Here is a 21,231-nt window from a genome sequence, read left to right as displayed (position 1 = left end):
TCAGAAGAACAGTAGCCTTGTTGCGCACTCCTTTCATCTTCCTTCTTCACTGAAACTCTGCTTTGCACACAAGATCTTCTCTATTTTGTTTTGGCTGCTCTGTATCTCCTTGCTAGCAGAGGCCATGCACAGAGGTCTGGTGACACTTCCTGTCTTCTGTTCCCACCTCTAGGAGAGAACATGGGCCTCGAACAAAAACCTTTGCCTTCGGGATGTCATCGTAGACCTCCTCGCTCGCCGCCAGCGTGTGAGTCTGGGCCGTGCTTCTGACAAAGTTCACTTTGTGCAGACGAGTAAACATAAGCAATGAATGTCGAGAGGTTCTTTTAATGATCTGAATGGAAGAGTGGATCCTGCCTTCGCCTTTTGAATGCTTTCAGTGCAGTTGCAGAAGCTAACCTGCTTGAAAGACTGTGAATTCAGAACTTGGTTGGGGTGGGAGGGCAGGTGAGAAGAATGGTACGAACCTTCCTGCCTTGCTCAGGCCCACAGTCATCTGGGTGCTTCTCCTCCCAGAATTGAAATAAGGGCATGGGCCAGCACAATTCCCTTTTGCTGGCCCACCAGGGTTGCACCGGGAGAGAAGGGAGGCCGGCACAAGCCCTGCTTGGCCAGAACAACAGGTAATCTGTGCTGACCAAGCTAGGCCATTGCAGGGGTAAAGGGAGTGGGCATAGGGAAGGCAGGAGGGAGGTGTTTCAGGACAGGGGAAGGGCGGGTGAGCTTGTGGGCGGGTAGTGGGTAAGTGTGGGGCGGGACCAGGTTGGGCAACCCGGGACAGTTCTGGGCTGCTCGGATCTGTGCTACCTCTTTAGGGGCTACTGTGGTATTACCAAAGGAGAAGCGGTTCCCATTACCCTAGACCAGGGGTGCCCAAACCCCGGCCCGGGGGCCACTTGCGGCCCTCGGGGAATCCCAATGCAGCCCAAGGGGAGCCCCCAGTCTCCAATGAGACTCTGGCCCTCCAGAGACTTGCTGGAGCCCATGCTTGCCCAACGCAAGGCTTGTTCAACCTCTCACTTGAGCTGTGGGATGAGGGCTCCCTCCACTACTTGCTGTTTCACATTTGTGATGCAGCAGTGGAAGCAAAGGAAAGCCAGCCTTGCTTTGTGCAAGGCCTTTTATAGGCCTTGAGCTATTGCAAGACCATTCATTCGTTCACAGAAGTTCCATCTCGAATATAGTCATTTATGTACATTTATTCAAATTTGAAATGTTAATAATTTTTCCCCCGGCCCCTGACACAGTGTCAGAGAGATGATGTGGCCCTCCTGCCAAAAAGTTTGGACACCCCTGCCCTAGACTGAGCCACTTTGTGCCCCAACCCTGTTTTGGATGCAGGGCAGGCCTACTGGCCTGCCTGCTCCAAGTTAGGTTAGGATTGGACTGTAAGTCTGATTCACAGAGATCACACAAAGCTATGGATCCTGAAGTCAGGCCGGTTGTCCTCCTTGGATTCCATGAGTGGGAGGAGAGCCTGAGGCTGGGATTTTGGCTGCATGGTGTCTTTGATTTAGCCAGTGTGGCTGGGTGACACTGTAATTGCCGGTTACTAAAGTGTGCCAGTTCATGGGAAAACCTTATGTGAATAGGCTGTCTTGGAGATCACTGATGTACCTCTTGAGGATATTAATGCTTGCAGGAACGAGAAATGCTGGGACCAAACGTGGGCTGCCATCAGGCTTCAGGAAGGCTCCTGACACTTTTACTTTTCCTTCTCTGCTCCAGGTTGACACAGTCCTCTTGCTGAGCACTTATCCCTCAACAATCCCCAGTCCTGAACTGGCGTTCCAACTGTATCGCCACCACGTGGTCCCTGACTTCCTGTTTGTGAACCTCTGCTCTGATGGAGTGTAAGAAAGGCTTGGTTCTCTCCTATGGCCTGGTAACGGAGGTGGTATAGGAAGCTGAGCCACCCTTGGGGCCTCCAGCTGGGCAGCAGTGCTGGGTCTTAAATAAAGCAGGGTGGAGGTGGAATAGCCCACAGCATACAGGCTGCCACCCAGGGTTGCTCTCCTCTCCCAATTTCAGGTGGGGGAACAGTTCTGATCCCAGGAATCTGATGTTCAAGTGTGGATTCAGTGAGCAGGTGTTGAGGTGAGTCTGGGGTGGTGGGTTCTTGGGTGAGGGTAGAGCAAAAAGGGCCAGAAGGCCTACTAGTGAGCTTTTGTTATCAAAATATGGAGACTTTAGTTCTCTAAAGATCTCACTGGGTAGCTAAAAACCTGTTCCTGAGTGGGCACTAATGTTTAGACGAAGTTTCTTTTCATGAGCATTCCTGACTACTAACTACTAGAGAAGCTGTTTGGGAGGGTTGGACCAGCAAAAGGCATGCTTGAGGCATGACTGTGTGTGTGAGTGCCTGTGTTTTTTGGGGGGTGGGGTGGGGCTGCAGCTGGCGAAAAAGGAAGCTCCTGTCACCTCTTCTCATATTCTTTGGCAGGTTCATGGCTGAAAGTGGCAGCTCACGACTCTTGGAACACATTGGGATGGTGGACGAGATCCACGGCCTACCCAAGCAGCAGAGGGCAGCAATGACTAAACAGGAGGCCGAGGTGGGACCCTTGCTTCCTGTCCCCAAGAGCAGGTGACTGAAACAAAGTGGGGAGACAGGCGTGGGGGGCTGATTTGTGAGTTCTGACTTATTTTTCCATCTCTCTTTCCCTGCAGGTGGCGCACCGTGAGGGTTTTCATCTCCTCCACCTTCCGGGACATGCATGGCGAACGTGACTTGCTTATCCGCTCTGTCTTCCCTGAGCTACAAGCGCGGGCTGCCCAATTCTGCCTGGCAATAGAGGACATTGACCTGCGCTGGGGCATCACTGAACACGAGGCCCAGCGAAACAAGTATGAGGTGGAATGGGAGGGCTGTGACAGTTGGATAGGGAACGTGGTCAAAAGGACCATTTATTTTAAAGAGTTATACAGGTGCAGCCTATTTATCCACGGATTTTTTATCTGCAGATTTATCTCAGCAAAAATGGGGTGGGGTACTGAAAGTCACACACACCTTTGCCTCCTGTGCTGGCATCTCAGCTCCGTTTCCAGGCAGCCCAAAACACTGCAAAAAGGCTGCCCTCGCCCAGGCAGGGAAATAGCCCTGGAGCCCTGGAAGAGGTTCCCCTTGCAAAGAACAGTAACATTCCTGGAGCCCCTGAGCTAGCAAAGAAGCTGAAGAGGGGAAGGGGGGGGCAGAAAACCTCTGTAGCCAGAACATGTGCAGGAAGGTGGAGCTCTCTCTCTCACTCACACACACACACACACACACACACACACACACACACACACAGGGGCAGGTGTGATAGCAACAGAGGGGATTGCTTTAAAAAACCCAGGGAGTGTTTGCCCAATTCCCCCCCCCCCCCCAAGATGGTGCAGGCAATCACCGACACAAGCAAGCCTTCCCACCAAGCAAAGCAAGAGATTTAGCCTACAATCCTCTCCACACTTTCCTGGGAGTAAGCCCCATTGACTAGAATGGGGTTTACTTCTGAGTAGAAATGCATAGGGCTGGACTCTTAAAAGCTCAGCATTCCAACTGTGAAAGAAGCCGGGCAGCTGGCAACCGGGAGGGCTGAGTACGGAGGGGAGGGGATTGAGAACAGCTGCCTTAGTTTCCTTCCATCTGGAAGTGTCAGGTTGCAGTGTATTTGCGTAACTCTGTGGAATTTAGCACAACGCGTTTTTTGTTAATTGCACCGAGTCACAGAACGGAACTAACATGGATAAATAGGCTCCACCTGTCCCCCTTCTTTTGAGCGAATGGTGGTTCCTCCAGCATCTTACAGTGAATTGCAGGAATGACAATTTGAAAATTGAAACACCCCACCCACTTGTGCGTGTACCCAGCACAACCCGGGAACCCTTTGGCAGGTGGCGAGGTCCAGAGGGGACTGTCCTGTGCTTATCTAGTTCTTGGCGACTGGCATTTGGCTCATATCATTCGAACTTGAGAGTTCTGCTTGGTCTTCAGTGTGCCACTGCCTTGCTGAGAGGCAGAGGGTGTATTTGTACTGGATAATCTCTAATTCAAATGGGAACACTTGCTTCTTGCTCTGAGCATACATGGAAAGAGCAACTGGGTTAGCAAAGCAATGCTTACTATTTAGTCTGCTAAATAGCAGTGGAAGTGGAACCTAAGAATTCTGGGAGTCTTGCCCTGAGGTTCTCCCCTATACTGTTCTGCCTTCTGCAAATGCATCCAAGAAATGTTGGGGTTGCGTTCTGGCTCAGCAAAGATTGGGGGGGGGGCGCGGGCATTGTGTGATCAGTGGTATATTTTCTCTCTCTCTAGGCAGCTGGAGCTTTGTTTGTCAGAAGTCTCACGGAGTCACCTTTTCATTGGAATCCTTGGTGAGCGCTATGGCCACATCCCAAAGGAGTATTCCTTACCGGATGAGCCCCAGTATGAATGGGTGAGTGAGGACTCTGTGGGGGAGCAGGTTTTGGTGGAACTCTATGGTATTTATGACCAGAGGATGCCAAATGGGAAAAAAAACTTCCCCTTCTAATAGAAAAGGTGTAATCTGTCCTGTGTGTGTCACTGGTGACCTGTTTATATGCATAAACATAGTGAAAAGTATTGGTGCATCTGCAACGCATTTCATGTTGGAGAAAATGCCCCATATATTGTTATAACCCCAATCAGCATGCACAATGTCTCCCAGAGTAACATGGGCAAAAAAAGTAAGTCATCTCAAGGGGCTTACTGTCCACATGATCCTAGTAAAGGGGAAATGACCTTGGAGGAATCAAGATTTAGCAAAGGAATGAATGCAGACAGAGAGTGGGTTCAAAACTGACCACGCAAAGCCACTGTCCGAAGCCACTGTGTGGGGTAAGATGTACCTTGCGTTCTCTCCACAGGTGAAGACCTACCCGGCAGGCCGGTCCATCACAGAGCTGGAGGCTGTTCAGTTCTTGAAGGGCAGCAATGATCCCACTGCAGAATCCAGGGCCTTCTTCTATCTTCGAGAACCAGGCTTTCTTGAGTAACAAATTTTACTTCAAAATGTTACCCTACCCCAGAATAGAGTTCAGTTGCCATTATTTAAAAACATTCACCGGTCCTAAGGCAAGTGGACTTCAGGCAGGGGTGCCACTTGCCCTCCTCCTCTTTGTGTCTCCCAGTGGTTAAGCTTTCTGATTCAGTCCATGCCCTCTTGGTTTGAGAAATGCTGCAGCCACAGGTGAACCATACCCATGGCTGGCTCCACTGAAAGCATGTTTGAAAAGCAATGTGGTGTCTGCATCCAAGTTCATCTCTACAACTTTTCTCCCTAATCATTCCCATACCCTAGCTTTTGGTTTAAAACTAAATTATTTTGAGAATCCTCAAAGAGGACTGTAAAGAATTGGAACTGTATTTTTAATCTGGTTTCCTTTGCTCCTGTCTCTCTTGGCAGCTCCGTGCCGGAAGCATGGAAGGCAGACTTCACAACAGAGTCTGAGGACGTTAAGCGTCGCCTGGCAGACCTAAAGAAGCAACTAGGGGAGCACAAGGGTCTGGCTTCTCTCTCCAGGTAATGGGGAAGAGATACTAGTGGGTACTGTGGAATAACTTGACCTTTCAGCAATGTCTTAACTCTCCTCTCTTCTTACAGATACACATGCCAGTGGGGCGGAGTGGCCCGGGACAGGCCATTTGTCAAAGGCCTCGAGGATTTTGGTGCCAGGGTTCTCCAGGATGTGTGGGAAAGTCTTCAGCATCAGTTTATAGAGGTACGATGCTGTGGTACTTGTCATGCCAAGTGAACAGCTTTGTTTAGTTTGTAGCTGGAAAAATTCCCAGGGTGTAAGAGCCCCAGACAATTTAGGAGCATACTCCCTGCTCCCGCATTCTGGGGCTTAGGAGCCAAGGTAGCTGCTGCAAAATATTATTGGAAAGTTGAAGCTCTGTTTTAAAATCACTCCTGGATTTTTCCGTCTCCACCCCCATCTCTGCTTGCCTAGGGTGATGGCTTCATGCTTGGTGATGGCTCAGAGGAGCAGGAAGAAAATGTCTTGCAAGAATCCTTCCAGGAGATGCAACAGGGGAAGTTCTGTGCCCGGGCAAAGCTTCTCCATGCCACCACTGCCCAGCTGCATGGTGGCAGGCTCTGCGTTGTGAGCGGCGAGACCGGGCAAGGGAAAACGGTCTTCTTGGTGAGCATTGGGGCCTGAAAAGAGCTGACTTTGTGATGAGAAAATGGACAAGTTATAAGGGGAGAAAGAGAGACATGGAGGCCCTGTGCATTTCATTAGCAATATGTAATATTTTAGATAATTTGCATGCTTAATTTGCTATTTGTTATGGTGGCTGATGTAGCATAGTGACTGATACACACCTCTGGTGCTTTTTGCCAGTCCCTTACATGAAGGATTTTCTTCTAGGAGGTCATACTGGTATTCCAGTGTTCTCCCTGCATGTAATTGAGTTTACTCCTTTGCAAAGAGCTCAAGGCAGCACATGCAGTTCCCACTGACCTACCCACCCCCATTCATGTTTGCTGCAAGCCGTGAAATAGGTTAGATTAGACTGATTGGCCCAAGGACGCTCTGCAAACTGTATGGATCTGAACCTGGGTCTCCAGGCCCTAACTGAGCACTCTAGCCACTCCACCACACTGGATGCGAGGACCAGTAGCAATGCACTATTATCGGGGGGTGGCCAAACTAGCTTAAAGTAAGAGCCGCATATAATAAATGCTTAAGAGCTGAAATATTTAAGAAGCATTTAACCTTCTTAAATATGTTTTCTCACCATGAGCATTCAACGTATGTTTTAATCCAGTGGACTCTTGGTTTATTCACGGCAAATAATGATAAAGCTTGAAAATTTTTTACCTACTTGTATATTAATTGTGATGCTAAAAGGAACTCGGATAACATTTCCATAAGCCACACATTGTATGTCAAAGAGCAGCATGTGAGCCACAGTCTGGCCACCTCTGCGCTATATTGTGAAGAGAAGCTTCTTCTTTATTCCTTAGCTGGTGCTTGGGGAGCAGATTGTCCTCTCAACTAACACACTGCTGCAGGTGCTGCTGGAATCCCTGTGTCATTCGTGACATGCTTCCACTCTTTATGATTGTTGACAATGTTTCTAGCCTCGTCAGTGGTCTAAAGCTGCTTCACTAGATCTTCCTCAATATGTTTGAGCCATGTTTTCTTTGGTGCTGCCCACTGAGCCCTCCAGGAGGGAGGTTGTTCTCACCAGAGGAGCTTGTGTGGCAGCCAACCGATGTTTGTTTGGCAGACATGTGGAGAGAAACACCCTGGGAAGGAGAAGGGAAGGCCCTTCTTCTGTAATACTAGTCACAGCAACCAGCGCAAGAGTGAGGGTGGTGGTGTTGGAGAGAGGGTGAGGTGCTGCTCTTGTTCCTTCTTCACTGTCAAGACCTTTGGACTTGTTAAACTGAAGTCCATTCAGTGCCTGTACATGGTGTTGCATCTGGAGAGTGGCCACATGTGTGCTGTGTCTGGGTGGAACTTTGAAGCTGGAGTGAGAGTTCCAGGTTCTCACCTGGCCTGATTATATTTTTTCCCCTTCTTAGGCAGCCCTAGCCCAGGAGCTCAAGGTGAAGACTCCACTTCCTGGTGACCCTGCTCCCAGTCACTATGTTGTGGCCCACTTCACCAGGGCCCGGCCCGATCAGGCTGGGGCCAAGGTTGTCTTGAATCATCTCTGTGCCTTGTTGAGGAAGCTGCTGAAAGAGCCTCCAGCTGCACCCAGAAGCTACAGGTTAGTCCAGGTGTTGTTTTGAGGAAGTGTGTCTCTGTGTGGGGTGGAGGCATAGATGAAGTGGGAACAAAGGCTGTCTTCCATGGGATAAGCCACTTGGACCATATTGAGCAGAGAAAGAGAAGAGTGGGAGGATGAAGGAGGATGTAACAAATGGGGCTATCAGATAGGGTTATCAGATCGGGTTCTTCACCCACAATATTAGCCGGACTTCTACAAGATGGACTAAATGCTTGATCCAACTAGTCAAATGCTGGATCAATTCTCCCTCTCCTCCCATGCATCTGGTGGTCTGGGAGTGTGTGAAAAGATATAGCACAAGCAGTTTTCAATTTTCTTTGAATGTATAAGATAACATTTTAAAAAGTATTTAAAACTGTTTCTGGGATTGATTGTATACGTGTATAGGTTGTGCCTTGTTATCCACTGATTTGACTCACCACTGATACAGAGTTCCACCTTTAAATGTCTTGTAACAAGGAAAAAACACAAAAATCCAATTTCCCACTTTTGCACTGTTAAATTATTGTGCTTTCATTTCATTAGATTCCATTATTCACCCCCATCTAGTGACTGAATGTTGTCTAATGTCTATATAAATGCATTCTGGGTCAACAATGGAGGAGAAAGAAACCCGCAAGTGGGTCTTTAAAGCTATTTTTTCACTGATTTGGTATCCACTGATTTTTTTATCCACTAGGGGTAACTGAATGGGACCCCAGTGGATAATGAGGCATGACCTGTATTTTGTGACGATTTAGGTACTAGCCAATAGGTGCTAGCACAGCAGGCTTTCTGCTGGTTCAGTCTTCATGCTTGAAGCATTCAGAACCAGTTTTTCAGAGCTTGCCCTGGGATTTGCAGAAGGGAGAGAACATTTGACTTGAACATGGTGAGGGCATGTTCAAAACAACACTTGTTACCACCCTTCAGGTAAAGAAAGGATCTGCTTTCACTCTTATGTCTTGGAGGTTTCTCTCCCTAGCCCTGTACAAGACGTGATGAAACATGAATGTTGTCTGCATGTCTGGGAACATTTTGTAATCTGAGTCATTGCTACACTGAGCATGCATGTTCATGGAAACAAGTTGCTTTGTCTTGTAGGGGGCTCGTGGATCAGTTCCAATCTCTTCTCCACTCTGTGGCACAAACACTGAAGCAACGCCAGACTCTTGTGGTTTTGATAGATGGTGCTGACCTTATCCATGCAGCCAGTGGCCAGCTGGTCTCTGACTGGCTGCCTGAAAAGCTGCCCCGGGTGAGCTTTGACTGCCTTCCTGTGCAGGTGTCTGGGTCAGCCTTCCACATTTGGTTTCCTCTTACTTCAGCTCTTTGCTGTCTTTCTCTTCTTCTAGCGAGTTAACCTTGTCCTCAGTGTCTCCGAGGAATCGGCACTCCTTGGGTCCCTCAAGCGACGGAAGGATGTGATTGCCGTCCATCTGGGGCCTCTGGAACCCGCTGACCGGGCTGCTGTGGTCCGCAAGGACTTGGCTTTGTATGGCAAAAAGTTGGAGGAGTCGGCCTTCAATAACCAGGTAAATGGAGAAAAAGTGGGGAGAGCAGAGCATGGGGTTGACTGAATACTCTGACTGGTATCTGGGTAGATGTGGGCATATCCCATGTGTTCAGCAGTGTTCTGCGCAAGCAGTGAATTAAATAGCAGTTGCGCAGTTCCACATTCAGAGCTTCCCAATTTTTATTTTGAGCAAGTTGCTAGCTTTCATGGAACTGAAAATTGGTGGAATCATTTCAGGAGAAAAGTGGTGTGCTTCTGGTAGGCAAAGCTTGAGGTTTCAGTACTGGGTATGGTTTCTTAACTACTTCATGACAGCACAAAATAAGTAATGCAGTTTGGGTAAAGTGCTGTACACTTCCCTAACTTAGACAACAATATTTTGACTCTTCTTTGGTTCTGTTTATACATGGACCCTCTGTATCCATGGGTCACGTATCCGTGGATTTTCCATCCCATCTGTGGATACAGAGGGCCCACATGGGTGCTTTCTGAGGCTCCCCACAGTTACTTACCTAAAGGCTCCAGAGACTTTGTGTTGCACTAGGTTGGTAACCCACTCTGTTGGCCTCTGCGGGCCTCAGAATGGCCCACAGAATCCTCCGGAAGGTACTGGTTTTCGGAGACAACTTCTGGTTTCACCAGAAGTAGTATCTGGAGGATTCTGTGGGCCATTCTAAGGTCATTCTAAGTAATGCTTGCTGTAAGCTGCTGTGTGATTGAATATCCAGTATAGTCAAAATTCAGGGAGAGAATCACTTCAGTGCTTGGGAGGCTCTACTTTCCCTCTGCCTGTTTGGGTAACTGAGTTCTCTTCAGTGACCGTGGCTTGGAAAATAAAGTCTCTGCAGAGTCTGCACTTGGATATTTGAGTCAAGCCATGTTATCAAATTTCCCACAACAATAGTGGAGGCCCCTTGATCTCTGTTTTCCCCCAACAGATGCGGCTTGTGCTTCTGAAACGTGGCTCCCGCCAACCGCTATACCTGTCACTGCTGACCCAGGACCTGCGACTTTTTGCCCTGTATGAGAAGGTGAGGTGGTTGCCAGGGAGGATCTGGGGTTGGCAGCTGGAGGGGCCAAATGTTATGACTCTGTTTCTCAAGATGCTGGGCAGATTCTTATTTTTTTTCTTTTTTCCGTGCTCCCCAGCTTTCAGAGAGGATCCAGAAATTGCCGATATCTCTCCCTTTGCTACTGCAGCACTTGCTGAGGTGCCTGGAGCAAGATCATGGGCTGGATCTGGTCGCGATGGCCCTTGTGTCTCTCTGGGTCAGCAAAGAGGGTAAGTTGCACACCAGGGGGCATTTTAAGGGGTCCATTGAACTGCTGTCTTGTGCAGCTGGCTTCACCCTAGAGATGGCTATATAGCATTTCATCAGCTCTTATGAGGTGGAGAGGGGCAAAATTTTTTTCTAGCTGTATTTCATTGCTCTTCCTGCCCCTTCCCACATAGGGCTAACTGAGCGGGACCTCTATGCTGTCCTTACTATGTGGAAGGAACTGAATGGGACTCACATAACCGTGGAAGAGGCCATTGCTGCTGCGAGATGTGCAGGGAACTATCCCACAGCCCCCTTTTTTGATTTCCTGCGGAGTTTGAGAGGGTGAGTGGCTCAGCCTGGGTTCTGTGGTGGTCTTGCCCTAAGGTGGGGCTCTGCTCTGTAGATGTGAGGGGGGTTCTCTTCCTATCCCTCGCAACCTGGGCATGGGTTATAGAGAAAAGAACTCTTGGTAGACTTGAGAAAAGCCTGCTGGATTGGTTCCAAAGGTCCATGTGTCCCAGAATTTTGCTTCCCAGAGTTGGAAGCAGAAATTCCCCAAGCAGGGCTGGGGGGCAAAGGCCAGCTGCTCCAGTGTCTGCCCCCCCCTCCGCTTCTAATATTCACTGGCATTCTGCTTCTGAGCACGGAGGCTCTAATCATTCATCGCGCCTAATAGGTGCAGACGCATCTCTTCTCAGGAACTAGGCAGTTAGCCTACACGTGCCTTGATAGCTTTCTTCCATTGTCAGAGGGATTTGCATTAGGGCAGTTGGTCTGGCAGTGTCTTCTCTTGCCAGGAAGCCTTTGAGGAGTGTCTGCCAGGCAGCAGGAAGGAACTTCCTTGTACCACCCCGGAGCAGCCCGTGTGGCTGTCTTGGGACCAAAGGACTTTGAAGGCCATTTTGGGTTGAAAGGGGTGTTTCATTGGGCATCTCATCTGAATTAATCAAGGCATGGCAATCCTGTAGTTAGAGGGGCCATAGCAACCATCCTTCTCTCTGAAACAGCAAATGAAATCTGAATATGTCAAACAGTTTGGGCACAGACTCTGGCTCTGACTTCAGGCGCTGGGCTGATCTCTCTGCTGTTTGTTTCTGCACAGCCTGCTTACGGCGTGTGGTTCCCCCTCTGGCCACCCAGGCTCTCGGCTCCATCTCCATGGTTCCCCCTTGAGGATGGCAGTAGAGCAGCGCTACCTGAAAAAGTCTGACCTAGGCTGCACAGCTCACAAGCTCTTGGCAGGTAATGTGGGGGAGCGGGAAGGGGAGGTGCTGTCAGTCCCAACCCCTCCATCGTGCCTGGGATCTAACAGGTTGGATGCCGCCTACTCCTCTCCAACTCATTTAGTTGTCTTTGATGCTCCAAGCGTCAGGACCAGCCAGTTCATGCAGCCACTGGAAGCAGGCTGCATTGGTGATAGATTTCGCACAGTGGGGGGGGGGAGGGTCCTCTGAGGGAGTGGCAGATTCAGGGTGCCGTTCACCCCAAGTCTGTTGCCTTTAAATACAGAAGTGCGGGACCTCCAATGCTGTTAAAGAGACTGTATGAACTCCATGTGCTGTTCCTGTAAATGAAACCAGAAACCCCACAGTTCCAGGTCTCAGGGCAGTGCATGAGCTGCACAGTAGAGGCTTTGTTTTAGCACAGAGGCAACCGATTCAAGATGGCCAAGATAGCATCAGGCAGCTTTCCAGAGTGCTCCACCCCTGCTAAGCTTGATCATAGCCCCCACCCCCATTTCTTGCCACCTTCCCCCTTCTCGTCCCATGGCCTTTCCTGCCATCCTCAGTGTTGATATCTTTATCTGCCCGCTGTACTGAGGGAACCTCCTTGCCCAGCTGGCCACCACCCTTCACTCCTGCCTTTTGAGAAGAGCAGTCAGGTGAAAACTGGAGAAAGAAAGAGCCTTTCTGCTCTATTCAAACGGCAGCAGAGGTGACTGGCTGGGCGAGGAGGTGGAGGGCACAATCATTAGGGAATTGGAAGGGCTAAGGGCTGTTGGATGGGATACATTTTGTCCCCCCCCCTCCCAGAAAACAATGAAGTTTGACATTTGGGATCCACCAGGGCCAATTAGAGGACTGCCTCTATAGACTGCAAACCAACCTTCAGCACCCTAATCTAGTGGACTGAATTCTGCCCCTTCCAGTACCCCATCCTTCCTCTAGGTGGCAGCAGCTTACTGTGCCAGCAAGGGATGTTGCTGTCCTACTAGATGGTGCTGTAGCTGGCCCTAACGGAGCTGCTGTCTTGTTGCTTTGCCTCCTAAAGCTCACTGGTGGAAACTGTCAGACCCGGATGGCTCCAGGAATTTCCAGAACAGCGAGGCGAAGTCCTTGACAGCGCTTCCTTATCACCTGGTAAGTGACAGGGATGCTAGTGGGTACTCAAGTGAAGCTAGGGCTGAGAGCTCATTAGGGACTAGGAACTTGAATGGCTATAATGCTATATAGACCAGAAGCACTAGTGTGGATTCCTGCCAGAATCCTGGGAAGTTACTAAGAATGTTCAACAGAAAAGTTCACAAAGTGGTTTGCAGAGGAAATCAAAAAAACAAAATGGCCCAACTAAGTTAAGCTCTTGCCTTTATTTGTTTATTTATTTATTATTTATTTTATTTGAAAAATTTATGCCCCACCTTTCCCATGCCAAATCAGTTGCCCAGAGCAGCTTACAGAGCTCCATAAATAAAAATACAATGTATCAAAAGAGTAAGTATAAAACATTAAAACAAAGCATTAAAACATTTTAACACTAAACACTAAAACATAAAAACATTAAAATAAAGCAAACCCTAATATACATTGTTGAGCCAATCGGGGTGGGGGGTGGGGCAGGGACAGGACAAGTTAGTCCAAGGAAGCAGTCAAGCCACAGCAGTATTACAGAGGCACAGAGAGGAGAACATTCATTCATCCATAGGAAAAATCTTTGTTTCTAGTCCTCATGGTTACAGTGAGGAAAAACTGAGAAGACCTAAGAGGATTAATTTTGCTTGTGTGTGTGGGGAGGGGCAGATTTCAGCTTCACCCTTCAGCAAAACTTGCTCATTTTTGTCTGGCGGGGAGAGTTCTTGCACCATTAAGCCAGTGTCAAACTTTATGTAATTGGTTGCCCTCACACAGTCCTTAATGCAGAGATCTAAGGCTGCAGTCCTATACACACTTACATGGGAATAATTCCATTAAACTCTTACTTCTAAGAGTTTACTCACTAAGAAGTGAGGCTTACTTCTGAGCAGGCATGTGTATAGGATTGCACATTAAGTCTGCTGCCTAGAATGCATAGTGGGAAGTGGGGTGTACCGGATGAAAAAAATCTGGGGGGAATTCAGGCTTTACAATACATCCTCAGACTATCTCCTCCATCACAGGTCCAAAGTGGCTGCTTCCACATCCTGGTGTCTTTCCTGACTGACTTGAGAGCTGTGAGTGCCCACATTCGTCTGGGTCTCCTCCACTGCCTCCCTGAGGCCTACACACTCTATGGTGAGAAATTCCTGCCCCCAGTGCCTGGAATGAGGATAGTTATGTGTTAGATGCCGCTGGCCCCAGCAAGGAGAGTGTAGACTTGGAGTCTCTCCTCTCTTCTGGCCAAGGTGGAAAGTGGCAGGCTGATTCTAAAGTGAGCTCTAATAAAGGTGATTTTGTCTGGGATCAAACTGATTGCTGATGCAAAAGGGTGACTTGCAGGATAAAAAAAAAGCCCGCAGGCAAAGAATGACCCTTACCCTCTCCGATTCTACCTGGGATCACTCTTCCGAAAAAGGGGGCCTTTCTGTTTGGAAATGTGCCTTGGCAGCACACGTTTTCCCTGCTTCAGTTTGGCCACAGAACAGTATGCTTTGAAACAAGAGTGTTGTTTTGTGTCACCGACACTTGTGACACAAGAGTTCATCCAGACCCTCACTGTTGAACTTTGTTCTTTTTCCCCATAGAGGCTGCCGCTGGCTCAGAGCAGGATGATACGGTGGGCTTCTTCCATGACTTCTTGCAGAGGAACATGGGACTCCTTTCCCAGAATCCTTCATTGCTTCTCCAGCAGGCATTAAATGAACCAGATTCCTCAGCCCTCTGTTTACATGCTCAGGCTGTGCAGCGTCGGAATGGAAGGCCTTTCCTGAAGTGGGTTAACAAGCCGCAGAAAGCCCAAACGGGCAACAGGTAGTTCTGTTAAGGTTGCACGGGGGGGGGGCTCCCTCACCCCTACAGTTGCCCTTGAAACTTGCTGATCCTCCTCCATCCCCAAACAGCCTTGTTCTGACACTGCCAGCGACTCCTTCCTGTGTGTCAATTGCCCCCTCTGGGAGCTTGGCTGCTGTGGGCACCACTGAGGGAACACTACACCTTGTGGATGTGGTGACTGGACAGGTAAGAACTGGTTGGGCTTGTGCCACTTGTCAGTGCCTCTCTGGGGCTTCTGGGTCCCGATAGACACTGATGGTTAGTTGACCCAATCCATGAAGGCAACTTCCATGTTCTGATGTGGCCCTTATTCCCCAAACAAATCTAGGAGCTGAAGTCTTTGCTGAGTGCCTGCGACGGGATCTCAGCCTGTGAGTTCTTGTCAGAGACTACAATCTGCCTGGGGGCCTTCAATGGACGCTTGGAACTGTGGAGCGTGAGGGAAGGCTGCAGGTGAGTCCCTCCCAAATGTGGGTCAGAATCAGTTTCACAGGAAGGAGGATGGTGACATAAGAACAGCCCTGCTGAATCAGTCCATAATCCCATCTAGTCCAGCTTCCTGTATCTCACTGTGGCCCACCAGATGCCCCAGGGAGCACACAAGACAACTAGAGACCTGCATCCTGGTGCCCTCCCTTGCATCTGGCATTCTGAGAAAACAAACTTCTAAAATCAGGAGGTTGTACATACACATCATGGCTTGTAACCTGTGATGGACTTTTCCTCCAGAAATTTGTCCAATCCCCTTTTAAAGGCACCTAGGCCAGATGCCATCACCACATCCTGTGGCAAGGAGTTACACAGAGTAACTACAAGCTGAGTAAAAGAATAACAAAGCAGCTACAGTCTTGTCGGGGGGGGGGGCGAGGAAAGGTTGAGGGGATTTTGACCAGGCATGAACTGAGAGTGGGGTGAGGAGATCATGAGGCTGGAAGGTTTTTGGTCATCTTGATGTTGGTGAGGCTGACAGTCTGTGTGCTAATTATTATTAATCCATATGGCAGAACAAGATCAGTATACATGGCAAAGTCAAAAACTTTGACTCCAAATGTTCTGCTCTAGTTGCCTGTCCTTCTGGTTTAGCCTTTCAGCACTAAAACAGCTGTGTGTGGTGCTGCCATCCAAATACAGCCTGTGTTCACCTGTTTCTCCTTTCTGTCTTCAGAATCATGGGCACAAATGCTCACAACGCCCAGATCACAGACTGCTGCGCCAACTCAGACCGCAAGCTGCTGGCTACCGTCTCTCTGGATGGCCACCTCAAGGTGCTCGCTCTTCTCTGCCCCTTCTTTTTAATTGGTCAAGAGTTTGCATCCATTCCAGATTTCAGGAGGTTGCAACCACAATGCTGTTAAATAAACTGCTGCTGCTCTTCTAAAATTGACTTAAACTTTTAAAAAAAGTTTTTTAGTGGAATGTCCTCATTATCATCAACCCTGCTAATTGGGCAAAAAGGCACCTTTTATTGATGTCCTCTTATATTTAGCAGGACAAGAGCCAGTGGTGTAGCTAGAGGGGATGCAAAGCACTAAGTTTTGCAGGGAGCCTCACCATAGCATGTAAGGGGCCCTTCCCCTTCAGAGCCATGGGGGGGGGGGAGCAAAATGGAGGCATATGCCAATGTGAAAATAACTTATTTCAAGCCATGGATGCTGTTCAGGTATGCTCACTCTTGTCTCCGGCCTTGCACATCCATGAGAAAGTACCACTCAGAAAATATTCAGTGAATGGATTATTGCAGGTAGCTGATCTGAACTAAGGACAAGCAGTGGTGTTAACCCGTCTCTCTCTTTTATTTTCTCTTCCAGCTCTGGGAATCTGCTCAGGGTAATTTAGCTCAAAACCGGGACTGTTCCTGTCCCCAGAACTGTGTGACATTTCACCCGGAGGGCCGGCTGGTGGCTACAGGAGGGTGGGACAGAACTGTCACCATCTTGAATACGAATCTCATGGACGTGATCTCGGTGAGGAAGAGACTCCAAAAGGCAGGAGGCTGTAGTTGTGGGGATTCAGGCCAATGACAAGCAGGGGTGATGTGACCTGAAATCTGTCTGAGGCCAGTTTAGACCCTCCACCCCTGCACTAACCCCTTCCCCCCCCCCCCAAGAAAATATCTTTACTGTGCTTGTGCACTGCCTTGAAACCTGGAACTGCACAACTTTTGTTAAAACCAGAAGTCCCACACTTCCAGGTTTCAAGGTGGCGTGCAAGGAGAATAATTACGTACGTACAAGAATTATTTGCTGCATGTCAGAGGGAGTATGAAGCAAATTGTTCTTCGAATAGGGAGGCGGCGGCAGACTTGGGGTGACAGGCAGTCTCGCAGTCTACCACTGATGCAGCTGTTTCTAGTTCCTGCATGGCTGGGCCAGCCTTGGTGATGAGAGACTGGCCTTGAGAAGCACAGGTAGAGTTGTGTATCTTTTCTGACTCCAGTTTCCCCCTACAGGTGCTGAAGGGTCACGATTCCTCCATCCGCTCCATTTCCTTTTCTCCTGCTGGAAACGTTTTGGCAGCAGGCTCCTTGGCCGGATCAGTCCGTCTGTGGTCGTGGCAGGAGGCTGTCATCCTGGGCACATTTTCCGCTCATTTGGGCTCTGTCTCCACTGCTCAGTTCCTTCCAGGAGGAAAGCTGCTTACCGGAGGAGAAGACGGCAAGGTGCGGCTTTGTGGGATTGTTGAGCCACCTCAAGGAATGGTGGGGGGTTGGGGAGGAGCTTAAGTAACAAAGGACTTGTCTGGAGGAGAACTGACCAAAACCTTCTGCTCTCCCTGTTCAGTCTGAGTTGATGCTTTGATGATGATGCTTGGAGTCATCTTCATCCAGGGCCTGGAAGCCTTGCATTCATTCGCTTGTGATGTAGAGATGGGTGGAGCAATTTTCAGGGCCGATTTGGCATGCTCCGAGCCAATTGGTAAATGGTTCCAGGCCTGGGAAATAAGCAAGAGCACAAATTTGGAGGTCCAGCAGTTGTAAACCCACAGATCTGGGCCTCAGCTATAGAGGCAATTCTGCAGAGGAAAATCTCCTCGGAAATTGAGTATTTGAATATAGATAGTTGTGGAGTGACGGGAAAAGATGATGCACAGGTTAGTTAGAACAGGTTTGTGCAGTGAGCGTTTGCAGGTAGAGTCAGACAGGCGGGTAAAACTCTTAGGAAGGAATTGAGGAAGAGTCTCTCTTGAGTAAGTGGCCGTGGTATCTTTCAACATGTAGTCATTATAAAAGCCTCGAAATTCTACTAGTTGTAAGATGGGACAATTTGTCTCATCATTATGAAAAGTGGCATAGAGAACCTATGTAGTGAGGCGTTGAATCTGGCCAAGTTTAAAGAGTACAGTGGTGTGAGCTGTAGCAGTCTAAATAGTTCATAACTATTATTTAGTGAATAGTCTAAATAGCTGCTACTGACCCTTTCTTGTGGCCATTTTGTATAATAACAATATCATTAAGAATATTTATATGTTATTTTTCAACAAAAAGTAGTTCACAGAGCATTTATGCGGCAAAATAAGTGGCGCCACATCCCAAAAGGGCTCCCGGTTTTTAAAAAGTGATGCAGTGAAGACATTGCCAACAGCCGCTGGGAAAGAACTCCATGCTGGGGTGAAGAGGAGTTGCTCTCCCCCTGCCAAATACAAGAGGACCCCACTTTAAAGGATGCCTCTTTGCCTAGTTAGCAAGGGTGTTTGTAAAATGGAGTATACACTGCAGGGCTGTCATTTCCAGGTGTGTGCTTATACTAGCACCAGTGTTCTTTTAGGCCTCACCTTGACTTTTGCATCCTGGATTGCAGCTCCAGCTTTGGAAGGGCCATTTGGGACGGTTCCAGGGCACCCTACAATCAACAGCCCTTTCCTCAGCGCTGTGCCTGGCACCCAGTCCGAACAGCAGCCGGCTTGCTGTGGGGTACCATTCCGATGATGTCTGGGTCTATAGCCAGCCTTGGGGTAAGTCTTTGATCTTCAGTGCGTTGGTTGGAGCCCATCAGTGGGTCATGCCCAGACTGTGGTTGGTTGCACCGGTTCCACTTCCATTAACATTTCTTTTCATGTGTTGGGTGTTTTTTAAAAAAAAATTCCTTTTGGGGGTGGGGGAAACAGAAGGGAAGAGAGGCTAGGTACAGAGGAGGACAGGGTCTCATTACCTTTAATTGTGGTGTAGTAAGAGATATTTGTTGGGTGTGACTTTTTCCAGGATGGTGGTTAGATCCCCACCCTGGGTCTATCACCTCTTGGCTTAACCTCCCTCTCTAGGTTATTGCTTTTGTTACTGTCATCCATTTATTCCACTATGAGTAATATGGAAGGGGGGGAGATGTATACATGTGAGGAGCAAACAGTTTTTCACACTTGCATGATGAGCTGTATCTTCAAAAATTCTTACTTCTGTATAATTATTAAAAGGGTGGGAGCCCCCCTCCCCTTTTAGCAACTGCAGAGAAGAAGAGGAAAATGGGCACATATAGTAAACAGTTTGAAATGGGACCCACGCTGGAATTAAATATGAGTTTGAAAACATTAGCCAGCTGGAGTAGGTGAGCTGATGGAAACTCTGTGTGGGGTAAAAGTAAGGTGGGTGAAACCCCAAGCCTGTCTTCTAAACTCTCTCTCTCTCTCTCTCTCTCAGACACTGATATTGGCCTGACTCACTGCAGAGGAAACGGGGTGGCCATCTGCAGCCTTGCATGGCTGGACAACCTCTTCCTGGTTGGAGGTAGCAATGATGGCTCCCTGTGCATCTGGAAAACCTTGGGCTACTCTCCCTCTTACCTGCACAAACTGCAAGGTCATGATGGAGCCGTAACTGGCCTCGCTGTTTCCGAGAACCTGGTGGCATCAACATCAGGTACTTGGATTCATTCTGGGAGCAGCTTTGGGAGGTGGGGAAATATGGGGTCCTGCTCCTGTTGGAGACTCCAGCTGGAGACTCCAGCCAGAGGCAAGTCAGGAGAGGACAGGAAGATTCTTTGGACTGAAGGAAGTCAGCGTTGCTCTTGCCAAGTGCACAATGCATCCCTTTTGCCTGTCCCAATCACACAGCAGGGGGAGGGAGGGGAGAAACATAATTGGCTGCTCTTGTCTTTGGGGTCTACCAGCCTAGTCAAGAATGGGGCTTGGCTCATCACTTCCTCTAAAACTCAGGAAGCAATTTATACTTTGAGGTGGTTCACAAGCAACCAGCCTACCTTGCTTCCCCTTCTCCCTTGCCATATTAGGCTTTAAGCAAGTACAGCACCCACTTTTGAAAAGAAAAGTGATTCCTCTGACGAACCCCTAGGCAGTTGCAATGGCACACGGGGCCAAATGGGAAGTCTGCACTGGTGTGTATGGCAGGGGGAAGAATGGCTGTGGTGGCCTGCTAACCTTGGACGGTAATTTTGACCCACAGTACTCCAATGCTCAGCCCTGGCATCTGTTTTGAAGGCTAGAGGGGATCCTCCATGGGATGTATGAAGAAATATACAGAGTGCCTCTGAAAGTCACCCCCATAGAGAGGAATAACTTAGTCACACATATTTTGGATAAGGTTTTAGGGCTTGGTGCCTGCCACCACAACTGCTGCTCTTACGGATGTTCCCATCTTCTTAAACTCACCTTTACCTTTTTTCCAGAGGATTTCACTGTCTGGCTGTGGCTCTCTGACACACTGAAGCAAGACGCTGCTCCACATTCCAGCTTCTCCCCTCTTGTTGTCCTCCGGGGCCACACTGCTGGGGTGACCTGCTGTGCCTTCAGCCTTGATGGGTGCTATCTTGCCACAGGAGGCAAAGACCGGGTAAGGCTGCAATGCTTTCTCATTCCTGGGGGAACCTGGGTCCTCTGCATCCCTTAATGGAAGACAGGCTTCCCCAGAAGACAGTTTCCCCACCTCTGTTGTCTCTTTTTCCCCTGCAATGCGTAACTACAGGACCATATTGCCCATGCTTTGTTCAAGCAGGGCAATACTGAGGTCCAAGAAGCCTGACCAGGGCCTTTCAAAGGATATGCCCCAGAATCCTTTGCAACATGCAGAGATTTTTGTGGTGCATATGCTGATACAGAAAGATTTTAAAAAGTTCGTTTTTGTTTTGATACGACTGCACTATGAAGTTGGAAAGAATAAAGGAATGGGGCAAAAGACTGGTGTCAGAAGTACATAGCAAGAGCCTTGCTGGGTCAGGCCAAAGGCCTGTCCAGCTTCCTATATTTCACAGTGAACCACCAGATGCCTCCAGGGGCGCACAAGACAACAAGATGCCTGTATCCTAGATACCAGCATCCTATCTAATCAACACAAGGGTGTAAGTTTCAGTGTTTTCCTGCTACAAATTGCATCTCCTCCCATTCTCAGGACTTGTTCCTCTGGGATGTAAGGGACCCACTGCGGAAGACCCCTTCCCTCTTGCGCACCCTGCCTTTCTGCCACCAGGACTGGATCTCTAGCTGTGCCTGGGTTGGTCCCATGCTGGTAAGTTTGGGTGACCTTGTGGAGCATGTATACAAGTCCTTTGTGCGAGGGAATTCCAGGTGCAGGGAAGGAACCACACAAATGAATGTTGCTGA

At 48.8% G+C, this 21,231-nt stretch overlaps 1 protein-coding gene across 2 annotated transcripts in view; it reads left to right on the top strand.

The window, feature by feature from the left end:
- Window positions 1–21,231, top strand: part of TEP1 (telomerase associated protein 1) — a 55,279-nt gene that overhangs the window by 25,301 nt on the left and 8,747 nt on the right. For both annotated transcript variants that reach the window (XM_066626903.1, XM_066626902.1), the window contains exons 16-44: window positions 173–247; window positions 1,729–1,853; window positions 2,032–2,097; window positions 2,444–2,587; window positions 2,671–2,847; window positions 4,295–4,415; window positions 4,867–4,991; window positions 5,406–5,522; window positions 5,604–5,721; window positions 5,953–6,144; window positions 7,536–7,723; window positions 8,828–8,981; window positions 9,079–9,258; window positions 10,178–10,270; window positions 10,389–10,521; window positions 10,693–10,843; window positions 11,604–11,743; window positions 12,773–12,861; window positions 13,875–13,989; window positions 14,439–14,664; window positions 14,754–14,871; window positions 15,014–15,138; window positions 15,851–15,950; window positions 16,494–16,649; window positions 17,135–17,344; window positions 18,483–18,636; window positions 19,316–19,534; window positions 20,301–20,464; window positions 21,020–21,136. In XM_066626903.1, the coding sequence (XP_066483000.1) occupies window positions 173–247; window positions 1,729–1,853; window positions 2,032–2,097; window positions 2,444–2,587; window positions 2,671–2,847; window positions 4,295–4,415; window positions 4,867–4,991; window positions 5,406–5,522; window positions 5,604–5,721; window positions 5,953–6,144; window positions 7,536–7,723; window positions 8,828–8,981; window positions 9,079–9,258; window positions 10,178–10,270; window positions 10,389–10,521; window positions 10,693–10,843; window positions 11,604–11,743; window positions 12,773–12,861; window positions 13,875–13,989; window positions 14,439–14,664; window positions 14,754–14,871; window positions 15,014–15,138; window positions 15,851–15,950; window positions 16,494–16,649; window positions 17,135–17,344; window positions 18,483–18,636; window positions 19,316–19,534; window positions 20,301–20,464; window positions 21,020–21,136 (4,092 nt within the window). The remainder of the gene's footprint in view (window positions 1–172; window positions 248–1,728; window positions 1,854–2,031; window positions 2,098–2,443; window positions 2,588–2,670; window positions 2,848–4,294; window positions 4,416–4,866; window positions 4,992–5,405; window positions 5,523–5,603; window positions 5,722–5,952; window positions 6,145–7,535; window positions 7,724–8,827; window positions 8,982–9,078; window positions 9,259–10,177; window positions 10,271–10,388; window positions 10,522–10,692; window positions 10,844–11,603; window positions 11,744–12,772; window positions 12,862–13,874; window positions 13,990–14,438; window positions 14,665–14,753; window positions 14,872–15,013; window positions 15,139–15,850; window positions 15,951–16,493; window positions 16,650–17,134; window positions 17,345–18,482; window positions 18,637–19,315; window positions 19,535–20,300; window positions 20,465–21,019; window positions 21,137–21,231) is intronic.

The sequence above is a fragment of the Tiliqua scincoides genome, chromosome 5, assembly GCF_035046505.1.
Source record: "Tiliqua scincoides isolate rTilSci1 chromosome 5, rTilSci1.hap2, whole genome shotgun sequence".
Taxonomy (NCBI): domain Eukaryota; kingdom Metazoa; phylum Chordata; class Lepidosauria; order Squamata; family Scincidae; genus Tiliqua; species Tiliqua scincoides.
The sequence above is the reverse complement of the archived record's forward strand: the minus strand, read 5'-3'. Positions and strand labels throughout refer to the sequence as shown.